The sequence below is a fragment of the Mus caroli genome, chromosome 11, assembly GCF_900094665.2.
Source record: "Mus caroli chromosome 11, CAROLI_EIJ_v1.1, whole genome shotgun sequence".
Lineage (NCBI taxonomy): Eukaryota > Metazoa > Chordata > Mammalia > Rodentia > Muridae > Mus > Mus caroli.
The window spans coordinates 26,891,252-26,917,802 of record NC_034580.1 but is presented as its reverse complement, the minus strand read 5'-3'; the positions used below and the strand labels follow the sequence as shown (position 1 = coordinate 26,917,802).

The 26,551-nt window shown below is 48.6% G+C and overlaps 1 protein-coding gene across 1 annotated transcript; it reads left to right on the top strand.

Moving 5' to 3' along the window:
* The first annotated feature begins 6,012 nt into the window (after nucleotides 1-6,012).
* Nucleotides 6,013-16,772, top strand: Stc2 (stanniocalcin 2). Its single transcript, XM_021178172.2, has 4 exons — nucleotides 6,013-6,599; nucleotides 8,451-8,593; nucleotides 10,748-10,959; nucleotides 15,688-16,772. The coding sequence occupies exons 1-4, from the start codon at nucleotides 6,449-6,451 to the stop codon at nucleotides 16,070-16,072; spliced, it is 891 nt and encodes a 296-aa protein (XP_021033831.1). The 5' UTR covers nucleotides 6,013-6,448; the 3' UTR covers nucleotides 16,073-16,772.
* The last annotated feature ends 9,779 nt before the right edge of the window (nucleotides 16,773-26,551 follow it).

Genomic DNA, 26,551 nt, shown 5'->3' with positions numbered 1-26,551 from the left:
TGTTTGTTTCTAACCTGTGAAGGTAAAACTTTATTGTAAAACTTAATAATTTAAATGTGGAAATTTTCCCCAGCATAGTTTCCTAGTTTTGAGAAGATATAAACCTAACATGAGCACTGTTGTATGACTGCACCTAATTGCTGGGCAGTGCGTCAGGTGTGAAACTGGGGAAGACTCATGTCAGCTGTCTCAGATCTCAAGATGGTGAGTGCTAGCTCATCACTCTGATTCTTACACAGAATCCATGCTTCCCAAGGCCTTCAACAGTCTGTAGCTTTGTTCTGGAGAGACTGATTGTCCCCTCTGCTCCATAGCACTGAAGTATGGTTCACAATAAACACCCATGAGGGTGTTCATCAGGACACACTCCTCTGTCTCCGTAGTAGCTGTTCCTTTGCAATTACCTTTGATTGGACTCCCTCCATTGTCCATTTTAAACTGTGTCAAGTAGATTTTGGTAAGTAAGCATCACAGAAGATATAAAGAACACTGGCCTCCATTCTGTTAGGAAGATCGGACATTCTAAGTTGGTGCTGCAAAATATTTTATGATAAAAGTGTTCCTGTTGAATGGCTAACTGGATGAAAATGTGGTGCTTGCTCCTTGTCTTTGCCTACTCACAGAACTGTAAGGTGGACAGTGTCATCTAGGTTGGCATCCAGCTGGCTCATAGCCTGGGACTTGCTCACATGGCTCTTGGTGCCATCGTTATTCCCAGTGTGCAGTACTGCCATTTTTACATTGATCTCATTTGCATTGATCTCTAACAATTGTGCATCTCCCACTGTCAGTCTTCCTCTAGACCATTTTGTACACAGGATTAGAAATTCTACATTCATGGAAAGCAAAAGAAATAAGTATGCCCCATAAACACTACCATTTACTCAGAAGTTAAATAAATAAATGTATGTCCAAGAAAAAAAAAAAAAAGCAGTAGCCATTAGCTAAAGACTACAAAGATGGTGTCATCGTTTGTCATACCTTCCTGAGAACAGAGGGGGCGCTCTGCATGACTCACCAACAGTTTCTTTCTCTCTGCATCATCCTTCCAGATCATTCCATCATCCCTCCTTAGTGTCCCACTTCAGAGATCGTTACCATAATTGACAGTAATTGGTGAATAATGATTAAATAAACCATAGGATGATAAAATGTAAAAGATATAAAAATTAAACCAAGATTCTATGATTTATGCATAGAATAAATAGACTTGCCAAATGTCCTACCAAATAATTTTAAGATAGACTTTCACTCTATCCTTTCTTCTAATGTTGTTTTCAGAAGACTTCTAAAAATTGACAAGTCCTGAAGTAGCACTCTTTGTGAATAGAACTGCTGAGAGGGGGGGGCAGGGAGAGGAGCAGGGGGAGGGGAGGGAGAGGGAGGGAGAGAGAGAGAGAGGGAGGAGGAAGAGGAGGAGGAGGAAGAAGAGGAGGAGGAGGAGGAGGGGGAAGGAAAAGAAGAAACATCTCAAAGGCTCCTAAAGGCATTATGAGGGTTAAATCCCATTAACCAATTTCATCATTTACCAAAGATTTCCAAAGTCAGGCTCATTTGGAAAACAAGCCCCACAAAAAAACTTTTCCTTCATCCATCAGAAATCCAGCATTTCTAAGCTCAAGTTTCAAAACCAGCAAGAAGGAACACCTCCTCCTCCCAGCACAAGTGTCCCTCTGGCCTTAGCTGTAAAGCCAGGCAGCCCCTTGTTTGGGATATTTTTTTTTTCCTAAAGTTTGTCTCAGCACACGAGAAGAAAGAAAAAGCTCCATCCCGAGGAAAACGGTGGTGGTTTCTGGGTCCTGTTGGGGCTTTGTGATGAAACCCTAACACAGCTCAGTCCACAGCAGACACTTGATGGCTACTGTCTTCTCATGCTATCCCAGGAAACAAGTCTGCTGTGAGGGCTACAGTGTCCTTACAGGGACTTTGCATGTTTCCTCTATATCATTTGTATCTCTGGCCAATCCAGGGATGGCTTGACGACTAATAGTACTAATTGATGAGTCAGAGGAAATGCCCAGCTCACAAGCAATTCGTTCCAGCACTCTGAAAGCTAGTTAGGGAGCTTAGAATGTATTCTCCTCATAGTATTGTTTAGGCTAGCCAAGAAGCCTTGGGCTCAAGCCATCCCCCTGTCTCTGACACCCAAGTAGCTGAGAATAAAGACATGCAGCACTGTGCCCAGCTTAAAAAAAAAATATTGTAAGTGGTTGGTTTCCAGGCCAGACCCAAAAGCCTTCTTCAGTTGGATGTTGGAGAGCTGAGGTTTGAGGGGGAAAAAGAACAGAAAACATTTTGGAGATGTATTAATAAGCAAAACCAAATGGGAAAGACTTTGTCACCTTTAATCCTGAAGCCTGGTCAATAAAACAACCAATGAATGAGGACAAGGGGGGAGAATCAGGACTTTTTAGGGGAGACTTCTGCTTATGAGAATTTGGGGAGCCTGATGTAGCAGTTTGACACTTTTTCCAGTTTTACCTCTAACCACCACCACCCCTTTTTGTCTTGTTTTCCTTCTTACAAGTATGAAAAAGCACAGAAGGTGATGGAGGGCAGAGGAAAGATGGAAAATAGAAATGTTTGAGAGAGATGTCCTTCCTTGTGGGCATGAAGTTAAATCATAGCCCTGTGAGAACTGGCTGAACCAAGGCGAGCTGGTGTGAAGAAACTGAGCAGAACTTAGGGACACCTAGTTAATGTTACAGGGCCTAGAAGTGAGTCCACTACTCGGTCAGACAGTACCCTTTCTGGCCATAAGGTGGTGCCATAAGCTCAGCCAGCCTGCCCCCATAGGCTGGGGTATTTAGTGGGCGGAGCTCCCCAGTGTGAGCCATGTTCCCCTCTCAGGCTCTGGACAACCTTTTAGAAGCCTGGACTAGAGACATGTGCCAACTTACAATCGCTGCCTCAGCAAGCTAGAATGAGCCTGTCTGCTAGACCCCCACCTACTTACATCGGAGCAAGGATACCTTCTGTCCTTCTAGATACTACAACCCACAAAGTCCAACCTATTCCTTTCCACTAACTAGATTCATCTTGTTCCAAAATGTACCCATCCACCCCCAGCTTTCTCTAAGTACTAAAGAGAACCCAACCAGAGAGCATCTTTTGTCACATCTTTAGATACCTATCAAGATGATAGGGATTCCACAGAGGGTGCAGATTTGGCAGCATGGCCCAGTCTTACCTCATCTCCCTCTTTAGCACCAAACTAGACAGCCTCCTTCTCAACACAAAACTCACAGTGTCCCTCCCCTTTTCCTGTGTTTTGTCTCCATGGAAACATTCTTCCCCTTGCATCCACTTGGCAATACTCTCCTCTAGCTTTCGACCCAAGTACTTCACTCTTGGACTTGAGTGAGGGCAACTGGTAAAGAGAAAGCAGGGGTCCCGCCCCGCAAGTCTGGCTGTCACAGACAAACCAGACCTGTCTCAGCAGTTATATGTCTCAAACTGAAGTGGGCCTGTCCACAGACACTGGAACCCCAAGGGCAGCACGGGCTGGCCAGTTCTTGCTCCTCCAAGTCTTAGGGTGGATGTTAGCGTTAGAGAGATACCAATTTTTCAACCTTGCAATGTGTTTGGTGCCTGTGCTTAAGTGCTAGCTTTGTAAGCGTCCTCTACTGTCCCCAGCCCATTCCACTCAACTGCCAAACCCAGCCTGAGGGAGATAAAGGAGTCTGCAGAGAAGAGGGAAATTACAACAAAGACACCAGTGTGATCCATGCCCCACCACATTTTGCTCTGGGCCTTTAGAGGATTACTCAGGAAACTTCCCAGTCTGTCTGCAGCCCTGCTGAGATGGACTGGGAGAATATCTTTGTCTGCATGCTTTGGCACTGGCCAGAGATGAAACTTCAAGAAGGGATACCATGTGTGCTTATACCATGCATCTAGCTACTATGTGTTCTTTCCAAAGCAGCAGTAGTTTCAGGGGGGAACCATGAAATTCCTTTGAAATTTGAAGTTAAAGCCTCAAGATGATTTTTTTTTTCAAACCATGCAGATCCACTGAGGGCAGGTGCAGGGCCTCTCTACAATGGAACAAAGGGGGTGGTTTCCCTCTGCTGCCTGAATCTCCAGATTCTGTTTCTCTGATACTTTTGTTCCATGAAAGAGGTCACAAGAGAGGTCTACCTAGCTCTAAAGTTAAGGCTGAGGTCCACTTGACTCTCCCAGGAAATTTTCAGCCTTAAAGGATGGGGGCAGACCAAAATGCTGTTTGTGTGTTTTGTTTTGTTTTGAAGGGTGTACAGGAGGGTCCTCATCTCCTAAACTAATAAAGGGAGCTAAATTGACTATTCAAGCAAGGATGGTCCATCATTATACCCAATATTCACCACTTTCCTCAAAAGATAAATGAGGAAGTCACTGCTATTATGGTGACGAATGGCCAGTTTCTTCCTACCATCGAAGACGAAGAGATTCAAACTGACCATTTCCTGGGGCCTGAGAACTGCATGGTACTAAGATAGAAGCTCCAAGAAGTCCTGCCCATTGGAAAGCCCATTCCCAGGGCTCCTTCCTCCTTTCTGAAGCAGCAGTCACCCTGACCCCCAGCTTCTCATGTCCCTCGCTGGAGGGCAGCTGGCACCCAGGGAAGCTGAACAGCTGCGGAAAGACAACCTGCCCGCTCATTTCTATACCCCTCCCCCAGGTGTGTCACACGTAGGCGCACAAGAGGCTGAGAGCGCGCCTGGCTTCGGAGGCCCAGGGTTGCAGTCGCCGCGGGCGGTGGGTGATGAAACCTCCAAGGCGCATTACTGCAGAATGCGCGGGCGAGCGGGAAGTCGGGCAAGGACGGGGGTTGAGAGTTGGTACCCAGGCTCACCTGTTCTCCAAGACTGGGGTGGGGACTGCGGGGGAGGGGCAAGGAGTGCCAATACCGGACGAGGGCCATGTGGCGCTAGGTGGCAGCGCTCGCCTCTCCACCCTCCCCCAATCAAGCTGGCCCCCCGAATTACTCCTTCGGGTTTATGAGGCCAAGAGCAGCAGTTCCTGTCCCGGGTCCAGCGCGAGGGAGACGTGAGCGTGCACACGTACACACACAGCAGGGAGGAAAGACGCTCCCAGCAGCGCCCAACTTTCTCCCCGCTTCCTCCAGCAGCAGAGATTGCAGCTGAAGGCGATCTGATTCTCAGGGTGCTTAAGGAGGGGGGCTCCAAGGATAGGAGAAAGATAGAAGGTCCCAAGATTTGGGGGGTGGGGTGCTTTAATTTTACATCAGAGGACTGCAGAGTAGAACAAACAAACAAACAAACAAAACCCGTAAGTGGGCCGAGTGGCATTTGGAGAAAACTGAAGACTGTATTTGGAGACGCCTAAAGTTGCCAGTCAAGCTCTGGCCTCTTGGGCACGCGATGGTCTGTGGCTGCCTGACCCAAGGCTGCCTGGGCCTCCAGGCCACCAGCCAGGAAATGATGCAAATGAATTTTCACCTGGTGAAATGAATTGTCGCCTGGACCCCTAAAGCCCAGACAGGAATCTGTCTGGACTGGAGGAGGAGCGAGACGAGACGCCCCAGGTGTTATTGGACCCATCAAATTCAGGCAGAAAGAAAATGGGTAGTCAATCAGGCCAGCAGCTTCCGCGCCAGTCCTCAGGCGTCTTTAAAAAAACAAAACCCAAAAAAAAAAACAAAAAACAAAACAAGCGTCAGGACGCTTAGGAATTCCCACCAGAGTTCAATTTGCTCGCACCATCTCTGTGCCCAGGTATCTGTCCTAATCTATTCAGGTCTCATGGCTGAGAATGTGACTGTGTTCCAAAGAGGAAACTTTCCCAGCCGGATACAAACCCTGGGGACTCTGTCCCTGTGAAAACCGACTTCTCCTGCCCCACCCCCTATTTTTTTAGTTTTTAGTTGCAAGTAGAGTTGGCATCCGCTTTAATTTTTTTCCCCCTCAGTCTGTTCGGCCATTGCCCCGGAGCACACGCGCACGCGTCTCGGGCTGCACACACACACACACACACACACACACACACACACACACACACACACACACCACGCAAACGCGTGGCCGCCGCCAGGTCTGCAACTTTGTGGGGCGATCGCGGAGGCGCTCCGCTTCCTCCCGTAGAAGTTGGCGCAGGCCCCGCCTCCCGCTGTGTTGTCAAACGGGCCGGGGTCTCCGATTGGTCCAGCCTCCGGGACAACACCTGCTCGACTCCTTCATTCAAGTGACACCAGAGCTTCCAGGGATATTTGAGGCACCATCCCTGCTATCGCCGGGCACTCGCGGCGCGGCTAACGGCCTGGTCACATGCTCTCCAGAGAGCTACGGGAGGGCGCTGGGTAACCTCTATCGGAGCGGCGGCGAGGAGGAGGGAAGGGGCCAGCGAGGAGGAAGAGTGGGAGGAGGGGGGAAGCGGCGGAGGAGGAAGAGGAGGAGGAGGGGCGCACAAAGAATCCAGGTCTCCAGGCGGGAGGGTGATACCCAGAACCATGTGTGCGGAGCGGCTGGGCCAGTTTGTGACCCTGGCTTTGGTGTTTGCCACCTTGGACCCGGCGCAGGGGACGGACTCCACGAACCCTCCGGAAGGTCCCCAAGACAGGAGCTCGCAGCAGAAAGGCCGTCTGTCCCTGCAGAACACAGGTAAACGCGTGCGCCCTGCAGCCCAGAGCTGCCGGGGGAGAACAGGGTGCATGCTCGCGGCGCGCCGGGTGCCTTTAGCCCCAAGCCGGCGACCCGAGCTCACCCCGGGCGGCACAAACTCTCGGTGGCTCGGGACGTGCAGAGGGAAGAGCGAGGCGAAGCGAGGTCTGGCTCGGGCTGCGAGAGCCCTGGATCGGCACGTGCTAGCAGGGTGATGAAATGGCTGAGGCAGGACTTGTTGCTAGCCTTCCCGGGGGCTGAGGGGAACCGAGGCTGTGCCTGACGCTGCTGCCAGCTCCAGCCAGAGTCCCGGGCCCGGAGCAGGGCGCACTTCGTCACGCCTGGCCCGTGCGAAGTACCAAGGGACCCCAGAGCTGGGCTCGCCCTGCACCCAGAACTTCGTTTCCAAGCCGGCCAGCCTGGCATGTACTGTCTCCGTTTTCTCCAAAGATGCCGGACAGCCCAGAACTTTGCTGGCCAGTTAGGAACTTTTCCTTTGGGGGAGGGGGTTCGCAAAGCGTACCTCTGCCGCTGCAGCCATGCTCCTAGCCAAGTCAGCAGGGGAAGAACTGTTGACACGATCCGAATCGTGCTCGGCCCTGCTCACCAGCAAGCTGCAGTGCAAAAGCCTGACGTGTGGCACACGGGGCTGGCCTTCTTCCCAGCTCCCGGGAGAGAAAGAAACGTGTCTGCCGCTCGTCTCCTTACTCACGCCCCCACCTCCGCAATTCCTCGGGGGCCGTATGAGAGCGGCGGCAGTGGCGTGCGTGCGCTCCTTGCCTGAGCCGGAATGCACAAGTGCCGGTCAGGGTTCTCCAAGTGAGTGATCGCTGCCCTGCTCGCGACCACGCGTGGAGTCAGTTCAGCCTCTCGCCCCCGCTTGCCTAGGCGCACAATCGAGGGTCCCTCGTCCGCCCTGCCTCCTCTCGGGTTTAGGCACCCCTTCACAAGCACACACCCCTCGTTCTCTTGCTAGATTTCATCTCATACAGATTTTCGACTCGAGCCACGCCCTTCTTCCAGAATACACTTTCCTCATTGTAATTTTGCGGTTGGTTTAAATCGTAGAACTGAGCGAGCCGAGCGAGGCGTGAGACTGCTCTGCCGCAGCCTGACAGCTCCCTGTCTGTCCTTTCAGGCTGACGAATTAGGACATCTTGGAAGAGGGAGCAGGCTCGGGGCCTCTGGGATTCTAGGGGATTAAGTGATATCTCACACCGGATCCCTAATTAAAAGGAACCTCCAAAGAGAAAGGTGGCGGGTGGAAAGGCCAGCCCCCACCTGCCTCCTGCGTTCTGAAGCTGGTGCCAGCTGCAGCTTCCCTGGCCTGGCATTTTTAATGCGGGTGGTTTGGAGGCACGGCTTTAATAGGAATCTTGTTTTGATTTTTAGGTGTTGAATCATAAAGCTGAATTGAAGTTTCTTGGACGCTTTCATCTGGGGTCAGGAAGGAAATGGCCGGATCTTAACGGCAGTGGCTTCTGCAGCCTCAAGTAGAGAACGACATTTAATTCATAAAATGTGGTCATTTTCAAATCTTATTTTCCCTGTGGGTTTCAAAAGCTGAAGTGCTTTGGACTCTTAAACAGTAGTCCCGCAAGTACCTTCATTAAGTGGAAACGATAGAAGGAAGAAAAGAAAACACTCAGACTAAATTCTGATTGTGATATTTGTTTATTTTGGCTAATTTAAAAATACACATACTTTCCATATGTATTAGTAAATAATGACATTTTCTTTCCACTCCTTAGATTCTGAAATTGGCACCACTTTTCTCTCCTTTTTTTTTTTCTCTAGCCCTTATTAACACTTAGCATGGCAGAAAACCTTGTATATAATTTTTCATTTTAGCGGAGATCCAGCACTGTTTGGTCAACGCCGGGGACGTGGGCTGTGGTGTGTTTGAGTGTTTCGAGAACAACTCTTGTGAAATCCAGGGCTTACATGGGATTTGCATGACGTTTCTGCACAACGCTGGAAAATTCGATGCCCAGGTAAAATGAACATAGAGCATGAAAAAATATTGTGGGTTGGTATAGCGTGGTTGAAATATTGGCTTGAATAGACTTGTGAGCAGACATCCTGGATTTAAGTTGTTTGAGGGAGTCTGGTGTTTGCAGGTGTGCAGCTGGGCGCCAGTATCTCCACATTCCCCCATTGCTCTGCTGTCCAGAGTGCCATTAAGCCAAATCCTGCATTCACATGCTATAACCACACAGGCAGAGCAGACTGGACACCAAAGTCATAGCCAGTGATAAAAGTCTGGAAAACTAGAACCCAGTCCTCAAACCCATCACATTAGGAAGAAAGGGCTGAAGTGGTAGAGATCCTAGGTATAGGTAGCAAAGGTTCTTCTGATATATGCATATGTATACACACACACACACACACACACAGAGGCAGGAAGCCTAGAAATTCACAGTCTCCAAAGAGAAGGGAACAGAGTCTCCTCTTCCAATCTGAAAAGTCAAAACCCTGACCTTACAGTCATAGCTGAATCCACCTCAGATATCCCAAGGTAGAGCTGAGTTGCTGCCCAGGGCAGAGAACCAATAAGCAAGCTGATGGTTCTGTCACAGAAGGACCAACTGTGTGTTTAGATGGCTTGTGGCATTAGGATTGTCTTCATTTTGTGCCCTGCCTCTCAGCCCTGTTGAAACACCCTGTTTTATCTCATGCACTTCCTCTCTGATTTCACTGGAACATGATGACTAAGTTTGGAAGAAGTCAACAGTTGAGATATGATTTTATAAAAGTCACCAGTCACCATCCGCAGACACCTTGTGGACAGCCTGACAAGCAAGGTCTGTCTACCAGAAAGGGATGTGATAGCCCCTGCAGCCTAAACTGTGGAGGATGTGAGGTAGCAGAATGGGAAACAGAAACCAGGAGGAGAGGGAGAGAACTTTGAACTCCTCAAGACTCCTTAAAAAGGTTCCCCCTAACCCCCATCAGAACTCACTGGAGCTAGGACACACACCATAGGAAATCCCAAAGAGAGGAGTATGTCTTGGGCCTTCCCGCCAGATGTCAGAGAATACAAGAGGGCTTGTCACAGCCCTCACAGAGGTCATCGCTGCTTGTGTTTTCAACCAACCCTTCCAAGTCACTTCTCAGCACACAGCTACTTAAGAAAGAGCCAAGCCCTGCCCTCCATTCCATTTGGCTCCAGCCAAATAAAAGAAACAGGGGCCACAGGAAGGGTGTGTATGCCACGTGGGTTTCCACTGTCTGTAGTCCTATCTAAAGAGAAAACCAAAATAAATATGCTGGTTGGCTTCCTACTTCCAACCTAACCTGGTTTGCTTTCTCAACTCAGTGATTTCCAGATCTGCTTCTAAAGAAACAAACAAGCAAAAACAAAAACCAGGGGTCGTCTCTTCAGATGGCCCATCACCATAGTAACTGAAGGGAGATTCATGGCTGGTCACCCAACAATGTCTCTAGGCCAGGTTGTTAGGAGTGGAGGCAGGAGCTTGTCCCGGAAGCTGTCTCCTTTCTGGCCTTGGCTCAGTCTGCTGGGGTTGCCAGGAAAGCAAACTGCGGGTCACATGTGTGCCTGGCTGGGAGGATGCTTCCTTTCCCACTCACAAGCTGCCACGCTACATGCCAGGTGGGCCTTTTAGAAACTGTAATCCCAACAGTTTAAAAGCAAAGGATGTTTCTCCTGGAAGCACGAGAGGAACAGATAAGACAATGAGACCTAGAACAGAAATGCAAGGTTCCAAGATCATGGCCTCCATGGATGGAGAGCAAAAGAGAAGTGTGCTCTCGCTAATACTAGCCAAGGAGTTATGGTCCAATCCCCTGGGGTTCCAGAGAATTTGCTACCGGGCAGCCTCCACCCAGCTGCCTGGAGGAAGCCCCCATTTCAGGAAACTAGAAGAGTAACTGGGATGGGAAGACAGAGATCTGCTAGTGTACCAACCTCACATCCACTCTAGCCTGCTGCAGGGGGTTTGGGGAGGTGTCATATCACTCTTGGATGTAGCTCCTATATAGCCTCTCACCTGGAAGTACATCCATTTAAGTGGAACCTTGGGACTCTGAGATCAAAGACTCCTGTGCAAGCCTGAGACTGGCAAGTGTCATCCTGGCTAGTGACGAACTCTCCTTTGGCCCCTCCCTTCTGTGTCCTCCATCTCCAGGGAAAGTCATTCATCAAGGATGCCCTGAGGTGCAAGGCCCATGCCCTGCGGCATAAATTTGGCTGCATCAGCAGGAAGTGTCCAGCAATTAGGGAAATGGTTTTCCAGTTGCAGAGGGAATGCTATCTGAAGCATGACCTGTGCTCCGCAGCTCAGGAGAACGTCGGCGTGATTGTGGAGATGATTCATTTCAAGGATCTCCTGCTGCATGAGTGAGTAGCGTCCCATCCCCAGGAGAACGGGAGGAAGGGCTGCCTGGCAGTGGGGTCCTGAGGGCTGGAAGTATGTTCAAGGATGCTATTTCTAGAAGTGAACTACCTCCTGGTGGATACAGTTGGGGGAATGCCCCAGAAAGCTAGAAAGCCCCCCACCCCCCAGAAGATCATCAGATTTGAAATTCCCACAAACAGAAACATGATTATTTTCACTAAGCACAAAATAGCTAGAGTCAGAAGCACTTTCCACTCTGCCCCTAGCCAAGTCCCAACTGGTTGCTGTGTGGTCCAAGTAGCTCATGGGTGTCAGTACAGACAGCTGGTACCTGGTTTTGTTTGCTAGATGCTATGCCAAGGATGTTACCCAGTCCTCACAACAACTCTTTATATCCCCAATTCACAGATGAGAAAACTGAGTCTGCTGAGGTGAATGACACACAGGGAAAAGCAAAGCTAGGGTCTGGAGTCCAGGCAGTGTGGCTACAACACTTACACTCTTAAATGTTCCAATTTGATCCGCAGCTGTTTCGTCTTTCAGAGACTCCCCTTCCCCTTCTCTACTTCTGAAGAAAGCACAAAACAAACATCAGAAACATGCATGCTAAATTGGATTTTAAAAGTCACAATTCAGTGATAAAGCCAAAAACTCTCATTCTTTGAAACTTGCCCCAGCTGTAGGATCCTGGATTTTGCAGAGCATTAGAGCAGACTACGCCATTGTTTCTAACATGAAATCTGGCCCATAGTCCCCAAAGACAGATACAGATCAAAAGGAAAGCCACCATTGAGCAGACCAGTGCCAGTCACTGCCCCCTCTGTAGCAATGCCCGTCTTTCCAAGGTGACTCATTGGGCCAAATCAGCACAACTTTTGGGTCAACCTCCCAGTTATGTCACCAACATATTCCCTGCCTTCACCACATTAATGCCTAGGTTCTATCAGAAGCCCCCTCCTATCTGCCCACTTTATATGGTCGTTGGTAGATTGCAACACCTTGCTTGGTACAATATTGAATTATTCATGGTGAAATTCTGCAAACTGCTCTTTTCAAAAGAAAAATATCTTGCATGGTTTTGGAACCCTATTTAACACTTTACAACATATTTTTATTTTCCCGAATATTTACAAAGCAATGATGTAATAGCAGCAGCAATTGTAATTGTCTTGGTTTTCTCTTTGGTGTGCCAGGACCTTGTCTATGGGATATCCATGGATTACCACGTATGTCTTTCCAAACTAACTACAAGATTGAAGGTAGCATCTCCATTCCATAGAGAAGGCTAGTGACACTAAGGGCTTGTTTCTTACTTGTGAGATTTGATTCCTACCTTGGAGCCTGGGGGATGGAAATGCAGTCTTCTCTGGCTATGCACTGGGGATGGACGGTTCAAGGCCCTCCCTGACATCAACATCCATGGATGAGAAAGCCTTAGCTATACCAGTGACGTATTTGCATATGACTTAGCATCCTCCCATCTACTCTGGATGAGTGATAATACCTAAAGACAACACAATTGCTGCAAGATATTAGTCTTGTGGTTGGCTAGTTGAATCCACAAGCACTGTATGACTGAAACTGCATCTGAAGAGTAAGTTGGGATGCCTTCTGCCCCACTCTTCCCTAGCCTGTTCTTGTTAGACCTGATAAGGTTCTTGGGTCTTCATATATGACCAGAGCTTCTTCCTTTTTTAAATTACTCCATCATTGTCATCAGAGGGTTAGGGTCGTTTACTTCAAGGTGCTCTTGAAAGAAGTGCATGTTTACAGCCAAGGAACCTCTGAAGGCTCTGTGACTTATTTAAGATGGCTTCTTGGCCTTGTGAGTGGGAGGTTGGACACCTGGTAAACATCTCTGGTAGAGTCCTGGAGTGTGTGAAATGTTGATATCCTCTTAAAAAAGAAGTCTTTGGGATAACTCAGAATTTTCAGGTTTGGGGAACACAGATCCCACCCTAGAATCTAGAAAGGGCTGAAGCACTGTGTTGTTCTAGTGTCTCTTCCAGAGAAGCATGGCCTCCAGACTCTTTTTTCAAAGGGTCCTGCATGCCATTTAGAATAAGCAATGGTAGCCAACACTGGCCTGCTCTGGAGATGCAGGTGACCCACACCCTGAGGAGAAGCATGGATGTCTTAAGAACACTGCCAGGAGACCACGGGCAGGGCCTACTCCTGCTAAGCCATTCCTTCTGGGCAGTGGATTGGGCCAAACTCCAGCTACAGTCCCTTGAAACCCTCCATTCCCTGTTGCAGTGCATCTCTGCAGTGCTTCAACTTCAAGCTGAATTGCCTGAACTTTCCCAAATTTTCAACCAGCTTAACTGGCTAAAGGACCCTTTGAGCCCTAAAATACCAAGAAAGTCATCTCTAAGTGTGTGGCAAGAGTCATGAACACTAGAATGTGAGCCGACTTTGCTTTTTCACGCTAAACAGGAGGAAGTCGGTTGCTGCAGAATCCAAACCATTCCATCCTCTTCTGGGCTCATGTTGGGAGCAGGTTACAGCAGCAGTGGCCAGTCTGCTGCAAGCTGCCCCTGTCAGTGTGCCTATCTACCCCACTTTTTCCTTATGGTCTGCCTCCTCCTAGCTGTGACCATCTCCCTTGGCCTCTGCACACCCTGTCACCAGGTACTGGCAGCCACCAAGGGTTTGGAGCCTCAGGCACATCCCCCTCCTTCAGCCTGTTGACACTCAGTTGAGTGCTGGATTTTGTCATCAGACAGGCTCAGCCTGCAGCATGAGAAGGCACCTTGCCAACCCAAAGCACGGTTTAAATTAACTTACTTGGCCACACACACCCTCCCCACAGGGCTCAGCTTCCTCCCTGAGAGAGAAGACAGAGTAAGCCCAAGAGAGGGAGGACTAGTCAGTCCTGCCTTGGAGGCCGGTGTCTGCCTTGAAGGTCCGGGGTCCAATGTTAGAAACACATGATGGGAAAGGCACCAGAGACAACTGTATTCCCAGGAGAGTTTCATTTAAGAAGCTTAAAGGGGAGAGTCAGTTCAGATTCTGATAGAGTCAGCAAGTGAGTGAACATCTTCTTCCATTTTGTTGACAGACTCAGTAGACTTGAGCTTCATAAAATAGTGTTTGCTTCCAAAAGGTGGAAGGATTTGAGCAATCTCAGCATCCCTTTCTGGGTACCTTCCTCCTCAAAGTACTCAATGAGACAGTGTGAAACTATCCTTACCCTGGCAGAGGCCTGCTGGAGAGAGCTTCAGGACCTAGCCCACCAGCTGGGCACAAACTGAAGCCTAAGGAGTAATGTAGTCTTCAAACCAACCAGCTCCAGAATGTTCCTTTGGGCTGTTCCCAGGTCAGGAAGTATGCCCAAGTGTTCCCAGAGGGAACTTTCCTTTCGCACTCTTTCTGGCTCTTACATCCTTGAAGTAAGGACAACTCAATCCATTCCTATTTGAGGAGTAACTAGCAAAAATGGCAGTGACTATAGCACACATAACAGACACTGCTTTTTCTACAGAGCAACAGTTGCCAACTTGCAGGGGAAGTTTACACACACCCTAGGGTAGCCATCCAAGAGTCAAGTCAAGTCTCAGGAAGGAAAGAACCCTTGCTCCTTATAAATGGCTGCACATCCCATGGTGACTTCCCTATCGGGGTAGGGGGAGGGGGGTTTAGCTGTATGTCCTAGGCAGATATGTCCAGGACTTATACTGGCTAGAGACTGCTTAATTCTAGTTAGCCACACAGAGTCACACAAAGCATCCCACATTCTTTCTGGAATCCAAAGAGGCCAGTGAGAGTTAAGAAAACCTCAGTGGATAGGCCCTGAGAACTCGCTGATGGAGACATATTCTACCAAGAAATCCTATAAATATAAAGAGTGCACACACTTCCTCTGCCCCCTGGAGCGAAGTCCTCCACTTATTTGGCTAAAGAACTCAGACTGTCTGTCGTTGGCTTCAGTGCAGGTGGAGAGCACATCTCTGAGCCCCCCACGAACCTTGTTTGCCTCACAGAGAGCTGTTTTTCTTCTGGACACAGGCACCCTGACAGCCAGCCCACACACCAATGAAAGGGGAGTCCTGGCTGACTGAGGGCTATGGACCGCATGTTAATTCCCTGCTACCTGCAAAGGGAGAGGACACCACAGGGACCTGTCATCCATCCCCAGCACATCTCAGTCCTTCGTAGACTCCCTAGACAGGCATACCCAGCAGCTTTCCAGAAAGCCCTCCATTGTAATAAGCCCGGAGCACACAGACCGGGAAAGTGGCATTAGGAGTCCCTCACTGACAACACCTATGAAGGGCAAGGTACCTCTGGGGTCTCCTGAAGGCTGCTCAAAAGCTCCGTAGTCCAACACTTGCTGAATTTGTCACTGAACACACACACACATGAATTTGATATTGAAGGACCTCCTCCACTTACTAAAACTCACCAGTTTCTGCAGCCTGGATGTGCCCAAGGTCTCTGTTCACACAGCTCTTCTGCCTGGAATTCCTACCTTAAATTAATGTGCTAGCCCTTGGCTTTACTTCTGTGTATCCACACACTGTCAATGGCCCCTTTTCCTAGGGCTCTACACCCATCTGAGGAGCAAGAACCTGCCTTACTACCCTCAGTTGCCTGCTATGGAACCCAGTCCACAAAGATCACCCAAATTAAACACTGTCTCCCTCTTTCTTGACCTAGTCCCAACTCCCCAGGGCTCCTTTAGGACATACTCCATTCTTAACTCTTTCTGCTTTGGCTCTCATCTCCAGGCCCTATGTGGACCTTGTGAACCTGCTGCTGACCTGCGGGGAAGATGTGAAGGAGGCAGTCACCCGCAGCGTCCAGGCTCAGTGTGAACAGAGCTGGGGAGGCCTCTGCTCCATCCTGAGTTTCTGCACCTCCAACATACAGAGACCTCCCACGGCAGCCCCAGAGCATCAGCCCCTGGCAGACAGGGCTCAGCTCCCCAGGCCTCACCACCGGGACACAGACCACCATCTAGCAGCCAACAGAGGTGCCAAGGGTGAGCGAGGGAGCAAAAGCCACCCGAATGCCCATGCTCGAGGCAGAACGGGTGGCCAGAGCGCTCAGGGACCCTCTGGAAGCAGTGAGTGGGAAGATGAGCAGTCTGAGTATTCCGACATCCGGAGGTGAAATGAAAACCGGGCCATGAAAGCTTTCCTCCAGGCTGTCCATTTTCTTATCTATGGACATTCCAAAACATTTACATTAAAGAGGGGGGATGTCACACGCTGGATGTGTGCAAATTGTGGACTTCGTGCAGGTGTGTGAACAGGTGAGATGAAGATTCCCGGGCAGCAAGGTCTCGAGTGCCTGGTGGGTTGGCACCTGTGTAAGCTTATTGGAGGGAGTGTTGTCTTGAATCGGCCGTGTAACTGTCTCTTCGGTCTGTGGAGCTAGTTGGTGGCTTAAGTATGGTCTGTTGTGGGGAGGTCAGCCGGGGAGGGAAGGGGCCACAGGTGGGTGGTAAACCCTCCCCCACAGTTCCCAGTACTGTCTGCACAGAGCAGGGGCTGGGTTCTGGGGTAGGGCTGAGTGGAGGTACAGCTGACAAGGCAGAGAGAGCAGAGAGGAGGAAGGGCTTAGCCCCACTCAGTCCCAAACCGGAAGTTTAGTGCCGTGCATGGGATCTAGTGTTTCAGAGCTGCTGGAGGGGACATGGATGGTACATTTTCTGTGTGTCATTTCTGAGCCATTGTTCTGTCTGGGGGACACTGAAGGAGTGGCCCTGTTTGTTTATTTTGACCACTGTTTCAAGTCTCCATTTTACTTTTTTTTTTAATCAACTGACATCTATGTGTCTGTCATCTAAATAAATGGCTTTCAAACCAAACAACTGAGTCACAAAAACCAGGTTAGAGAAGGAAGAAAACCAACCCCAGCCCATCTCTGGAGGGTAATTTTTTGTGAGGTTTTTTTTTTTTCTTTCTTTTTTTTTTTTTAAGAGCTCAAGCAGCAGCACTGCCTATGTGGGCGTTGTCTCTTCCCCACCCCTGAGCACTGCCCACGTGGTGTCTCTTCCCACCCCTGCCCCCAGCAGCAGCCCCTGAACAGCAGCACTGCCCACATGATGTCTCTTCCCCACCCCTGCCCCCAACAGCCGGATACCTAGAGGGAGAGGGACAGTCAAGGAGTCCTTTCCACACACAGCCTTTCCTTAGCGGTTTGCTATCTCAGCTTGACCCCAGTCAAGGTCCATGAGCCTGTACGTTGGATCGGTACAGCCAAGTTGGAATTCAACTTTGTGGCCTCTGCATTCCTCAAAGAGGGAGAAGAGAGGAAGGCATCGGGATGGCTAAGGAAACCGTTGCCTGTGGGGAATGTCACTCTCAGCATACTTGGACGAGTAGCTTATTCTCCATGGCCAAAGTGGAAATTTAGCGACAAGGAGAGAGGTGTGAATAGACAAAAGAAAAGTCAAAGGGGAAAGAAAGGACTTCACAGGTTCAACACCATGGTCCCCTTCCTCTTTGGCTGACACAGTCTTTTGGCAGCCAGTGTTAGAGAAGTGGAGGGTAGCCTGGGCCCGGTCTCCAGAGCAAGGCTCAGCCAACTTTTTCTACGAAGGGCCAAATAGTAATTAGGGAGTTTCAATTCGGCAAGCTGCATGGTTTCTGCTGCTGATAGCCAGATCTGCCATCACAGCACAAAAGCACCCTCTGCCATACAGACCTGGCTCTGTTCCACTAAGGTTCTCTTCAGCAGGTCCCCAGCTGGACGTGTCTCAGACCATAGGTAGCATGCTCCCTGTTCTAGGGAGCAGGGTGAAAAGCAAGCATTCTGACCAACCCAACTGCCCTTCTTCTCCCTGGCAGGCTCCTGAGGCCACAGAAGGCCATGATTCTCAAAGCACTTCCCCCAAACTCAGCTGGTGTCTCTGTGCAAAGGACCTCCATCTCTCATAGGCTATGCTTTGGGGAGGGGAGGGCTGGCGACTCTCTAGGAAAATCCCAGAAAGGTATGAGACTGCAGAGAAGAGAGTGTGCATTTAGTCAGTTCTGCCCGGAAGGAAGGAAGCCCAACATGCCAGGCTTTGCCACGGGAAATGAATGTAGATCGTAGCATTCTTGCGCCATGTGCCTGCGTGGCACCTTGACTCTTTCTGCTTACATCACTCACAAACATTCTCCATCCTTTCTGGCTCAGCTGCTCACTTGTCCCAGAGTCTGAACTGGGTTTTTCAGTGTCTTGTGCTCACCTACTGATGTTCTATTTGTTGTTCCTACTGTAAATATTCATCGTTCCTATTTATTATCTCTGTTCCCCCACCCCAGGCATAAAATCACTTCCTCTGTTCATTTGAACCCACTGACTCATCTCTGTTGTATATTTCCCCACGCCTCTGTCATCCCCTATCCCCATCCCCATGCCAAAAGTAAATATATATATATATATATATATCTTTTCATGGTTCCTTGTGTGATTAGAAATGTGGAATATATTTATCTCTCGGGCCCCTTTGCTCAAAACTGTCCGAAGTCTTGTGTGCCTGATGGAGTTGTTTGCACAGTTTAAAACATAAACAAGGCAGCCATTGAAAAGAGATGGTCCTCGGGCCTCAGCTTCATACAAGTTCACTCGGAGCCTTCCTGTGAGGAAGGATGCAGGTCTCCAAATAAAGACACAGTGTTTATTTTGAGCTTGGAATCTTAACGAGATGATCTGAACACCTCTCTTTTGTATCAACAAATAGTCCTGTTATTCTAAAATGAGAGGGCCAAAGACAGCAAAACCCTTGACAGCTCAATGCCAATGAATAGGAGACAGCAGGCCAGCAGTCCTCACATACATGTGCACATGCTGGATCTCCAAACCGGCCTGTGGCATCCCTGAAACAACATGGAGACAATGTTGCTGGCACCCACTTCCTAAGGAAGAATAGTAACCGGTGGGCTGCTCAGTCAACTGTCTGCTTCTGTTACTCAGGCCACAGGGCCCAGGCACTGTCACGTGGCATTGTTCTAGTTCAAGCATAAATAAAGGTTTTAAATAAATGACCTGCTCCTGAGCAGTGCTCTTCCGGAACAGCTTTGATGTAAGGTGTAAAGGGAGGTAACTGGAGGGCTGTTGACAATGCTCACTCATCATGCCTGTGGTAGGGAAGCCAGGTCAAGAACCCCCGCTCTCAGCACTTCCTCACCCCAGGGACTGTGGCCAAGGCCCCATTGAAGCCACCAAGAGGAAAAGGAATTCTCTGCCATCCTCAGCCCAGCCAGCTCTCAAAGCTCACTTTTGTCACCTTCCTTCAGCCTGGGGCTACAGCCCCTGCCATCAGCTTAATCACTCAATGGCTTAGGACCGGCTGGCTTGTTCTCCAGGTCCTACCCAGCTCTTGGCTACCACTGCAAAGCAAAGCTTGAGCTGCTCTTCACTCTAGCTTGTATGCCAGGCATCCTGGTGGACACCAAGCAAGCATTATCCCACCCCGAGCGAGCCCAACACTTCTGATTTCTATTCCCGTTTGACAGGCAGAGATGCCCAGGCGGCCCAGCGAATTGTCTCAGCAAGTGAAAAGGTTCTTGCTGTCGAATGTCGATGACCTTCCTTGTGGAGGAGAGGACTAACTCCCAAAAGCTGTCCTCTGACCTCCACATGTGCACTGTGACATGGGGTAGGGAGTGCATACAAACCTGTATATATAAATGAATGAATGGGAGCGAAAGGGGTCTGCAACCCTATAGGTGGAACAACAATATGAACTAACCAATAACCCCAGAGCTCTTGTCTCTAGCTGCATATGTAGCAGAAGATGGCCTAGTTGGCCATCATTGGAAAGAGAGGCCCCTTGGTCTTGCAAACGTTATATGCCTCAGTACAGGGGAATGCCAGGGCCAAGAAGTGGGAGTAGGTGGGTAGGGGAGTGGTGGGGGAGGGTCTGGGGGACTTTTGGGATAGCATTTGAAATGTAAATGAAGAAAATACCTAGTTTAAAAAATGGGAAAAAATGAATGAATGATTGAATGAGCGAATGAATAAATAAGCTTCCTATTTTGCACAAGGCCTGGGGAAAGAATAAATCTACTCTTGTATTTATAGCACCTGGCCTTGGAGGAATTCTGTTGCAGAGCAGGAAAGAAAATGGATGCTCTCACCTTTGCTCCCACAGAGACGGAAGGGTTGGGTGGTATAGTCAGATGTGAGGGAGATGGTGCAGCCCCTTCACTTGTGTAGATGACTTGATAAGTGTTCTCCCCCTCAGGCCATTGAGGAAGCACCTGGGGAGCAGATGGTATGAGCACAATATAAGTATTTCCTTCATCAAACTCACCCAAAGGCCAGCCCTATCTGAGGGTCCAGACTTCCCTTTCCCACTCAACACAGCCATTCTCAGCATGATAGGGCCAGCCATGTGCTCCTGTTTCTGCTGGTGCTTAGCAGATATCATTTCCAAATCCCAATTTACAGATAAAGAAACTGACACACAAACTTATCTTACTATGTCTAGTCTCAGTGACAAGGCTGCCCAGCTCCGGAGGTGGCATACCGCTGCCCCGTGACTCCATCTGATGCCTCTCCTCCTGGTTTGAGCACATGGGTGTGATGCACACACATGAACTCAGACAGGCATCTGCCTCCCCAAACTCTCATGGCTAGATTATTAAGCTTGGGAAGAAAGAAAGCAGAGAGGCCTCAGATATGCTGGGGCTAAACAAAGTTTCCCAAGGGATATGGAGACACACCCCAAAATCTGGAGAGAGAAATCTGAATTTGTGCTGAAGTCAACACCAACAAAAGAAAGAAAGAAAGAAAGAAAGAAAGAAAGAAAGAAAGGAAAGGAAAGGAAAGGAAAGGAAAGGAAAGGAAAGGAAAGGAAAGGAAAGGAAAGGAAAGGAAAGGAAAGGAGAAGAAAAGAAAATAAAGATCCTGGGCTTTATTTGAAAAGAAAGTCCCCTGCTGAGGAGGGGACAAGCCTTGGCCAGAGATAAGCTTTTATGTGAATTATTTTTTTGTGTGTGAGCAAAGAAGAGAAGGAAGTAGCTTTGGACTGGAGTCCCATGTTGCTGCTTGCATAAGCAGTTTGGTTTTATCTCTCCTCAAAAAGAAGGGAGGAAAAAACTTCCCAAAGAGAAAAAAAGTCAGAGCCAACTTGAATCCATGCCAGAAATGGGTGCCAACACCATGTACCCTGTCACTTGACAGGACCCAGACTCCATGGCTCCTTTGGGTCTTCACATCGCCACCACCGAAAATTGTATGCGTCCGAGTGAGCAACAACTTGGAGAAACAAGAAAAGTTCCCCTAAGAAACTCTCAGGGGATGGCAGCTTCTCAACAGGGGCTAAGTGGAGTCATCAGTAAGTCCTGTTACCTGACACACAGGGTCCAGCAATTGTCATGATTCTAAAATTAAGTGAGATGGAAGGGTATGCAAAAGGAACAGCTATGCTAACGGGCACTGGAACCACCTCTTGCCTCCTGGTTAGCATAGTCGGCAGGGAGGGCTGAGGGTGCAGAGGGTTTTGTGCAGACAGAAGGAGCCGTCTCTAGAATTCTTCCTCCTGCCTTAGCAGTAGATACCAGACAGCTAGTCTGACTGGCTTATGCTGTGGGTCAGAGACTTGGAAGGAGCTTATCCTCTGGCATTTCCTGGGTAGTGAGTGACTAGAGGTTTTGCTCCCGAGGTTGCAGAATCCTGTACAAGATGGCGCCTCCATGCTCCCATCCCATCCCTTCCATGGCACCTCATCCTCCAAGGCCTCTCAGAATGTGGCTGCCTCTGGGTAATTTTCATCTTCCACAGTAACTGGCTACTTCCAAAACAGGCTAGTGGATAATATAGTATTTTCTTCCAATCCAAACTGTGGTTTGAGTTCACCCTTGGTACCACAATAAGTAACCACAGGACCTAAATGAAATATACTCAAGACAGAATCAATTTCACATCACTTTGTTTTTTGGGTTTGGAGGTTTGTTGTTGTTGTTGCTGTTGTTTTGTGTTTTTTTGCGGTTACCTCTGTAAGCAAATTAATACTAATAGCTTCTTCTAGAACTACCAAAGTTTCCCATCAAAAAAGTTTCAGCTCCTAACACAATGCCATGGTGCTTTGTGGTGGTTTGACTTTGCCCGGTTAGAATTTATCAAATGTGATAGAAGGGATGGAGACATGGTCCGGTGGGGAAAGGCAACCAATGCCAAACCCGATGGCCAGAATTCAATCCCTGGGACCCACATGGTGAGGGGAGAGAAATAATTCTTGTAAGTTGTCCTCTGACTGCCACATGCATACTCTTGCACAATAAATAAACAAACATGTAGCTAATTAAATACTAGGAAACTTAATTTTAGAGTCAGGAGACATGGGACAAGAGGACCAGTCCGGCCTCCCACTCACCCTGTACCTGCTAAGCCTCTGAGCAAACAGAAAAATAAGTAAGAGCTTGGACAAATGAGGGCAGACTACGAAGCTGGCCCTGGCTAATGAGCCGAAGTGCCTGCTGTGTCTGTTTCCTCAACTGCTCCCATCTGCCTGCTTCCTTCACAAGGCAATGTGACTCTGAATGACCACAGCTCTCTGAAAAGCCACAGTCCCCAGGAAATGCTCTGAATAGAATCCACACAGAATTCCACAGAATTCCACAGCGAGAGCAGCCTTATTTCTCCAACCTTATTTCTTCCACAGTGGTCACCTTGGAAGGCTGAGGCCTAAAGCTCAGAGCACCTGTCGGACAAGCTGCCCTCCCTTCTGTGCTGTCCTAGTGTCTGCTTTCTGACCTACTGTCCATTCTCAAAGGTTGACGACAAAGTCTTTGAGGGACAGAAGGAAGGGGCAGTGTACACAGTGGGAAGTCACTGAAAGTGGACGTGGAGGTTGAGGACTTACAAGTGTGAGCCCTAATCTGGTCCCAAGCCCACGCTAAGGCAAGAAGCAGGTCCAGAGTAGCTACTCCATGCTGGGCATTCACAGGTCACTGAGGAGATTTTTGGCAGCTCAGTAGGGGAGTATGAGCCCTTACTAGGAGTGAAAACTTCCTGCCAGACCCTCCCTGAAAACCTCAAGACAGGGTCCAGCCCACAGAGCTGAGACCAGCAAAGACTGGAGGAGAGAGATTAGGGTTAGGACCCACTTTGCTCTGGGGCAAGGTTCCTAAGAGTTTGACATTTGAAAAAGATCTGGCTGGAGGAGCCAAGGATTTGGGGCAGGGCTCCTTCTGGCTCTTGGGTGTGTCAGGAGGAGGAAGAAAGTTACTCAGCTGAAATGGAGAGAAATGTAATTTTTAAAAGCAAACTCTTGAAGGCACAATGGTACAAAACATAACCCAGGATGTGGTCAAAACACTTCCTCAGAGAAATCGGGTGAATTTCCAAAAAGCCCGAGAACCCGCTTAGGTTTCTAAACCAAGAACAACACTGAAAATCAAGATGTCTTCTGGGCTGGGCAGGTCCCCAGCCCCGGGAAGCCTCCTCAGCCCTGCCCTGCCTCCAGTGGCTGATGCTCATCTCAGATGGAGAATTGCTGAGTGTCACCAGGCCATAGGCCACACTGCCCAGTGTGAAAACCGTCGAGTCCCCAGCAACTGCTATTAGAAGCAGAAAGTGACCTATACTCTCCCCACAGGACAAGGCCAGTATTAGACCGATTGAGCTGGGAAGAAAGTAACAAATCTGTCCCCTTCCAAGAAGCAAGGTCAGGTGACCTTGAATAGCAATGAAGAAGAAGAGAAAGCAGAGAAGCCATAGGCTGAGCACCTCAGCACCACATTTGGTTGGTTGATGCTAGAGTCATACTAGATCCCTGCCTCCACCAGAGTGGAACCCCGTGGTAACTCATGTGTGCAGAGAAGAATGGGGAAGTCATTAAACCCCAGCCCTCTCTCCCAAAGGGTGGGGCAAATGTTCCTGCTGTGTCCCCTACAGGCTGACAGAAAACAGGAATATATAGGAAACTCCTGGCCCCAGACTCAGAGTCACCCAAGTGCCAAAAGAGGGATGCCATTTTGATGACCACATCTCTCTTTTGTTTAATTGGTTTTTTTTTTTTAATTAATTACAAAGTAGAGGTAACCCTGTGGCATTGTCATACCTTTGACTCCTTCATAGTTATCAGGACCGGGCAGGATGGAGCATCGTGGCCACCAGAGCATGGGATGATTTCTTTCTCTTATTGCCTCCATAGAAATGAAGCAAAGACTGGGAGGAACAATGGCCAGTGCTTTCTCTCCTTTACACTCTTCATTCTGTCCAGGATCACAGCCAAAGGAAAGTACAGGGTGAGTCTTCCCTCTTTGGTTAAACCACTCTAGAAATGACTTCATAGGTAGACTGGGAAGTGTGTCTCTGTCTCCTAGGTGATTCCAGTCAAGCAGAATTGAAGATTAACTAAGGAAACAGAGAATGTATGGGATTTCTTGGGGGAAGGCTGGGAAGGGTGTCCTGGAGAACAGACATATATGAGCAGAGCCTCAAGCATGGCGTCACCTGACACTTGCAAAGAAAAAGGGAGGAGGAGTAGGGCCACTCAGGACCACAGCACAGTTCTCAAGTCCCAGCCATGAGGTTGGGAAGCTCTGGAGCAGGGGCTGCCCACCAGAGGGACCCACGAGTCTACTCAACTACCTCTGCCTGCTTGGTCCTTTCTAAGAGTGGTCCTGGAGGAGCATGGTGCAGCTTAAGCACCATTCTCCATTGTTAAAATGAATTGCCTGTGTATTTGTCAATAGATGTTCAGTTAGCTCAAGTTAAGAAGGTTGGCAGCACAGGCCTGCCTCCACCACCTCATCGTAGGTAGCATCCCTTGGTAACACATGGCAGGGGAAGGGTCACAGGGTAAGACAGATGCTAAAGGATGAAACAATAGGAGCCTCCCACTCAGTCCCCATCCTTAAAGGTGCCACTACATGTTAATATTGCCATTACATGGACCAAACTTCCTGACTCTTTAGGGGAAAGCCACATATAAGACATAGTCAACCCAAGGGGATGGAGAGATGGCTCAGCCGTTAAGAGCACTAACTGCTCACCCAGAAGTCCTGAGTTGAATTCCCAGCAAACACATGATGGCTCACAACCATCTGTAATGGGATACAATGCCCTCTTCTGGTGTGTCTGAAGACAGCTACAGTGTACTCATGTTATAAGCAATATAAACATATAAATAAAAATTTCTTTAAAATAACAAGACATAGTAGACCCTAAAGATGGGGCAGCTGGAGACTTGTCAGCTATCTTTCCTTCCCAGTGTGAGCATCTGAACCCAGTGCACCCATAGCTACCTAGTAGCCAACACTTGCATAATAAAAATATTTCCACAGAGCCCTGAATTTAGCCTTACCTGATTTTTTTCATTTAATTTTTGAGACAATGTTTATACATTCTAGTATCTTAGTTTCCATCCTATTTCTGTGAAGAGGCACCATGACCAAGACAACATGTAGAAGGAAACATTAAATTGAGGCCTTGCTTAAGGTTCAGAGAATAAGTCCATGATCTTCATGGCAAGGAATATAGTAGTAGGCATGTAGCTTTAATTTTTTTAAAATCTTATTTTTAATGATGGTTCTTAAATGCTTTAACCTCCCTGTAGCCCACCATCTACCAGAGGTAGTATAAAAGAAAAGATATGGGGGGAAGTGGACCTGTTTACAAAGGTCCTTTGGAACAACTTTCATCTGTATTGTCTGGAAATCAGCAGTTCAGTTCACAGGTTAGCAGACAGCAGCAGCTCGATTCATTTGCAAACACTTTATAGCTACACCAACAGTCTAGTTTGGTAGAGTCAGGTTAGCAACAACAGTGACATGACCTAGCAGAGACAGCCAGACCTCAGCCTCAGCACATACATCTGATCAGCTTGAGTAAAAGAAAGCATCAAGAAACTGCAGTATACCACCAAAAGTCTTTTGGTGTTGGGAGCTATTAAGACAACACAATTGTCCTGATCTCTGAATTGAGCCTCCCCCCACCCCCCGAGAAGAAAAGGGGGTCAAAAACGGGCCACCGACACACTGCTCTGAGAACAACCACAGATTGTTCCAGCCCTAAGTCAGCGCCAGATGTCCTGACCACAAGATGTACCCTGATACCACCAAGTTCCTGCTTCCCCGTGTAGTCGCAAAAAGAAAAATTTCTGGTGCCCCATCCCTCCTCCTGAGAGTACTTCCTTCCCCCCCTCCCCCCCGCTGCCCCATCCCTCCTGCTGAGAAGTACTTCCCCTTTTGCTTGTGCATTTAGGCCTTGAGCCTTGCTAAATACAGTGACACCTTGATGCTACTCAGAATGCTTCTGTGTGTCGTTCTTACACTTGGTGTCCGTCTCTCCCTCCCCCCATTTGGTTCTTAGGAGAAGGTCCCCTCGAGACCCTCGAATAACTGGACCTGCTGGACGGGTCATTTTGGTGTGTTTTTCTCTGTGGAGTACTGACAAATGGAGCTCCTCTGTGTAATATAAAGTGGACCAACATATGTGTCCTTTATCACGTGTTCTTTCACATGCTTATTTTAGCAGAACATCCTCTCTCCTGTGTCTGCTTTAATGAAATGGGTTTTTTATGAGTCTACCGTAACCCTTTATACCTGTGCCCACTTTTTTTTAAAATTTTTAATATTTTTTATTACATATTTTCCTCAATTACATTTCCAATGCTATCCCAAAAGTCCCCCATAGCGCCCCCCACTT